The sequence below is a fragment of the Trachemys scripta genome, chromosome 16 (assembly GCF_013100865.1).
Source record: "Trachemys scripta elegans isolate TJP31775 chromosome 16, CAS_Tse_1.0, whole genome shotgun sequence".
NCBI lineage: Eukaryota > Metazoa > Chordata > Testudines > Emydidae > Trachemys > Trachemys scripta.
Window position 1 is genome coordinate 5,570,914 of NC_048313.1, and position 5,503 is coordinate 5,576,416.

The following is a 5,503-nucleotide window of genomic DNA, read 5'->3' on the forward strand; positions in this document are numbered from 1 at the left end:
CCCCTTCCCCTCACACTGCCCCCTTCCCCCACTGTCCCCTTCCCCCACACTGCCCCTTCCCCTCACACTGCCCGTTCCTCCACTGTCCCCTTCCCCCACACTGCCCCCTTCCCCTCACACTGTCCCTTCCCCCACTGTCCCCTTCCCCTCACACTGCCCCCTTCCCCTCACACTGCCCGTTCCCCCACTGTCCCCTTCCCCCACACTGCCCCCTTCTCCCCAGTAGCGTAGCTAGCGGGGTGCAGGGGAAGCAGCCGCTTCCCCTCAGCACATTCCATAAGCGGCGCCTTTCCAAAAGCGGCCGGAGGAGCGAGGGGGGGCGCTGGCTGGTGGCCCACAGCGCGGCCGGCAGCCATGGGGGGGGGCGGCGGGCACGGCCGGAGGAGCGGGGAGGGCGCAGCATGGCGACCGGCAGCCGCTGCCAGAGGAGCGGGGGGGGCCACAGGGGTGGCACGGCAGGGCCAGCGGAGCCATGGGGGGGAGGGGCGGTGCGGCCGGAGGAGGAGCCAAGGGAGGGGCCTTTTTTATGTTTGCTCCCCCTCCTCTTAGAAGCTGGCTATGCCACTGCTTCTCCCCCAAACCCCCACACTGCCCCCACACTGCCGCTCGCTCAGCCGAGGGGGGGGGCGGGTAGGTCCTGCAGCAGGTGCAAGGCCGGGGAAGTGAGCGCTGGTGGCCAGGGCTTTAAGGGAGCTGGGGAGCCTGCAATTCCCCCAAAGGGCACAGGGGGGCACTGCTGCTGCAGGGGGCGGGTCAGGCATTGCGGCCTGAACTGTCTCTAGCAGGCGTGGGGGGGCAGCCTACGGTGTGAACCTTCAACCCGCTGGGTTCCATCCCCAGCTCTGGGAGGGGAGTGGGGTCTAGTGGTTAGGGCAGGGGGCTAGGAGCCAGGACTCCTGGGTTCCATCCCCAGCATATGTCCACAAGATAAGCATGAGATTATTTAGCTGTGCCCCCTCCTCTCCCTGCCTCCAAAACCGAGCAGCCCCCCAGCTTCAGCATTCAGAGCTGGCTCCCAGGGACACCAGCCCTCCTGGGTCTCCCCACCCACTCCTGGCCCTGATGCATTGGGTCTCCCTGGGGGCCTGCTGCTCAGAGCAGCTGGGGGGGGCTATTTTTACTCTGGTCCTGTCCTTTCCCAGCCCCCCTGCACCTGCCGGGATGCCGCTGGGTGCGGGCGTTGCTCTGCCCAAGGGGTGCTGCTGGGCGCGTGCATTCTGGGCTGCCAGCCCCACCCTGGCTGCAAGGCCAGGCCCAGACTGACCTCTGTCAGCTCCACCCCCAGTCTAGCCATCAGGCCCGGATTCAGCAGGGCTCCCAGCTCCCAGACACCTGTGTTCATCTACCCCCTCCCTCCCCCTCAAAGGCAGCCAGACTTGACATGAACCCTGGGCAAAATCGTCCCATGTTCTGCGAACCAAGGGGGCAGCCCTGTCTCGGTGCCCTGAGCTGTGTGGTCAGGATCACCTCATGTCCCACAGCCCAGGGCAGGTTCAGAGTTCACCAAGGGCAAATTGGAGCATGTCTCAAAGGCAGCAATTGGTCTCTTAGCCCAGGGACGAAGAAGAGGGCACAGGATAGGTCGTGCCTGGGAGGCTGGGGGCGTCTGCTTCCCCCGTCTCAGAGCACAAGAACAAGGGGACGGTCCGTGAAATCAAAAGATGGCAAATTCCAAAGGAAAGACGTTGCCACACAAGACGGGATTAGCCTGCGGAACTCCCAGCCTCATGAAATCGCTGATGCCAAGAGCGTCACAAGATTCCAAGCGGGAAGATGGATCCCAACTATATTCCCAGTTACAACGGCTAATGCTAACGCTTTTCCGAAGGGAGATAGAAACCTCATGCTTCAGGCTCAGAGAAGCTCTGGCTACCAGGGTCGAAGAGGCTGTTTTGCGTCTCCATCTGGAGCCAGCCGCTGTTGGAGGCGGGTTCCCAGGGTAGAGGGACCTGGGATTGGATCCAGTCCGTCAAGGCCTATGGTCCTGTGACTGTTTAGGGCAGAGGTGGGGAAGAGGGGCGGGCAGGAGATAGACTAAGGCATGGGGCAGAGAAAGGGGCTGCGATATGAGCCACAACACAAGGGTGAGGGGCGCGTGGCGACGCTGAATGGAAAACCCTTCTAGACTGATACAAGGAAAGGACTTGGTTACGCGATGGGCCTGTGGAACTCACAGCCACTGGATGTCAGGGAGCCCCCCCCCCCCCGAGCTGAGCAGAATCCAACCCAAGGAGCGGCTGGTTACGGGACATGCAGAGCGACACTACAGAGGGTTAAGAAGAGACAGGCCCTGGGCCCGGGGGGTTTGGAGGTAACGTGCCCTGGGCCAGTTCTCCCAGCACTGCCCACTAGAGTTGGTTTTCCACCTTCCTCTGAAGCGGCTGGTGCTGGGCACTGCCAGTGGTGACAGACCTGGCTAGCGGGCCAAACTGCCTCCCTCTTGGCTTCTAGCGCCACCTGTGGGAGGGAGCAGGGTCTAGTGGTTAGAGCAGAGGGGATTGGGAGCCAGGACTCCTGGGTTCTATTCCCAGCTCTGGGAGGGAGTAAAGTCTAGTGATTAGAGCAGGGGGGCTGGGAGCCAGGACTCCTGGGTTCTGTTCCCAGCTCTGGGAGGGAAGTGAGGTCTAGTGGTTAGAGCAGGGGGGCTGGGAGCCAGGACTCCTGGGTTCTATTCCCAGCTCTGGGAGGGAAGTGAGGTCTAGTTGTTAGAGCAGGGGGGCTGGGAGCCAGGACTCCTGGGTTCTGTTCCCAGCTCTGGGAGGGGAGTGATCTCTAGTGGTTAGAGCAGAGGGGATTGGGAGCCAGGACTCCTGGGCTCTGTTCTATAATGCAGTATCATTTCTCCTTCCCACCCCCCTCCACCCCCTCCCGATTCAGTTGTGTACAGCCGGGGGCGGGGGGGGGGAAATTAACACTGCCCAACCACACAGAGGGACCCAGGCACTGACCTCTTAATGCCACCTGCCTGTCCACTCTGCCCCCGCTCCACTGAGGGGTCACCACCATGCGGGGCCGGCAGGGTGGAATGGAGCCCTGAAGTGTATGGGGATAGATAGATAGATGGGGTGTCTGGGGATGGATGGACTAGATGAGTGTATATGGGGATGGACAGATGGATTGGGGGTGTTTGGGGATGGATGGATAGGTGTGTGCAGGTGGATAGATGGGTTTATGTGAGGATGGACGGATGGAGAGATAGACAGATAAATGGGTGAACGGACGGACGGACGGGAGGATGGGTGAATAGGGGGCGGACGGACAGCTGTGTCCGGGGGTGGGTGTATGGATAGATACGGACGGGTGGATGGTTATGGGGGGAACGGACAGACGGGGAGGGGCAGACGGGAGGATGGGTGAACAGGGGGGCGGACGGACAGCTGTGTCCCGGGATGGGTGTATGGATAGATACGGACGGGTGGATGGTTATGGGGGAACGGACAGACGGGGAGGAGCAGACGGGAGGATGGGTGAACAGGGGGGCGGACGGACAGCTGTGTCCGGGGATGGATGGAGAGATGCGGACGGGTGGATGGTTATCGGGGGGACGGACAGACGGGGAGGGGCAGACGGGTGGATGGGTGAATAGGGGGGTGGACAGAGAGCTGTGTCCGGGGATGGACGGATGGATGGATAGATGGGTGGATAGATGTGGACGGACGGGAGGATGGTTATGGGGGGAACGGACAGACGGGGAGGGGCGGACGGGAGGATGGGTGAATAGGGGGGCGGACGGACAGCTGTGTCCGGGGATGGACGGACGGATGGATCGATGCGGACGGACGGACGGGTGGATGGGTGAATAGGGGGGCGGACAGAGAGCTGTGTCCGGGGATGGATGGGTGGATGGATAGATGGGTGGATGGATCGATGCGGACGGACGGGTGGATGGGTGAACAGCTGTGTCCCGGGATGGCCGGACGGGCTGGCTCCGTGGCGGGGGGGCTGGCTCCGGGAGAGGGCGCGGCGGCAGCGAAGGGGTTAAGCGCCCCCCGCTCCGGGAGCTGTACATGGGCAGTGGGTGCGGCCCCGCCAGCCCCCGCCCCCTGGCCCGGGCGGCTCCGTCCGCTGCGCTGCCAGCCCGGAGCGGGGCGCAGGGCGCAGGGAGCCGCGGGCCAGGCCGGGGAGCCGCGCGGGGGCTGCGATGAGCCCGATCCGGGGCAGGGGGCGCTGAGCCGGGCGCCCATCCCCGTGGCTTTGGCGCGCGTGGCTGGATGTGAGGGAGGGGGCGAGGGCTCTGCCGACCCACGCGCGGGGGGACCCGCCCCACGAGCGCCCGCGATGGCCGCCGAGGTGCGACTGAAGCAGCTGGAGGCGCTGGCGCTGGACCGGAACTTCCTGGGGCTGGAGACGCTGCTGGACCTCCTGCTCTGCGTCTCCCACGAGCTGGGCGCCTCGCCCCTGGCCCACGAGAAATACATCGCGGAGTTCCTGCGCTGGGGTGAGTCCGCCGGACGCCGGGGTCCCTCCCTGGCCGCGCCCCACGCCCCGGACACCTGGGTCCCTCCCTGGCCACGCCCCAGACACCTGGGTCCCTCCCTGGCCACCCCTCATGACCCGGACACCTGGGTCCCTCCCTGGCCACGCCCCACGCCCCGGACACCTGGGTCCCTCCCTGGCTGCCCCCCTCATGCCCCAGACACCTGGGTCCCTCCCTGGCTGCCCCCCTCATGTCCCAGACACCTGGGTCCCTCCCTGGCCACCCCCCCATGACCTGGAGACCTGGGTCCCTCCCTGGCCAGGGTGGCATATCTAGGGGGCACGTAGCTCTCTGGAGTGATGATGCAGGGGTGCATGGTGCTGTGATGAGTTGGGGGTGCCTGGAAGGCCATGGGGAGTGGGGGGCTGGTGGCCGGGCAGTGTCGTGAGTTTGGAGGGGGGGTAGGAGGGGTCTCACGTTCTTGGCAGCATTTTCCTTGGCATCTCCCCTAACCCCCCTAACGGCCCGGCCCAGGGTGGGCCAGGAGCAAAGATAAACCTGCCCTGCCCCCCCACGTATGGAGGAGAGCCGATGAGTCACCCCAGCAGGCCCCAGGGCACTGGACAATCCGCCGAGGGTGGGGGGAACTGGGGCATGACCCCGCTGACCCTGCCCCCTCGCCCTCCGGGCACAGCGGGCCCCCTGGTGAAGGGCAAACGGCTCGGGTGCTGAGGAGAAGGCTACCAGGTGTGGGGCAAGTCCCTCCGGTGCCGGGGGTAGGGGGTCTGTATCAAGATCCACCCCCCAGTGAAATCAGCGACGAGCGCCCAGTGACAAGGGGGTCCGAGCTGGGGCGGGTCTGGTTCGGCCTGGTAGGGGGATGCCCGGGCGTTGTGGATCCGAGCTCTCTTGGGGGTCCAGGTCGGGGGTGTGTGGAAGTTCTGGTTGCCTGAAGCCCATACCGTGGGGTGGTGGCAGGAGCTGCGTGGGACGGGGCTCAGGGCAGGGCGGGGGGACAACTCCAGCCTGGTATCACCAGATCGGATGGGCGGCCGCTGGGTGTCGGGGGAGGGGTCCCCCTGGCGG

The 5,503-nt window shown here is 65.2% G+C and overlaps 1 protein-coding gene across 1 annotated transcript; it reads left to right on the top strand.

Moving 5' to 3' along the window:
• The first annotated feature begins 4,071 nt into the window (after positions 1-4,071).
• Positions 4,072-4,751, top strand: DMPK (DM1 protein kinase). The gene has a single exon (XM_034793011.1). The coding sequence runs from the start codon at positions 4,279-4,281 to the stop codon at positions 4,708-4,710; it is 432 nt and encodes a 143-aa protein (XP_034648902.1). The 5' UTR covers positions 4,072-4,278; the 3' UTR covers positions 4,711-4,751.
• Positions 4,752-5,503: the final 752 nt, after the last annotated feature.

Bases quoted from the DNA above. Each gene is read 5' to 3' on its own strand.
- DMPK (XM_034793011.1), top strand. From the start codon at position 4,279: ATGGCCGCCGAGGTGCGACTGAAGCAGCTGGAGGCGCTGGCGCTGGAC.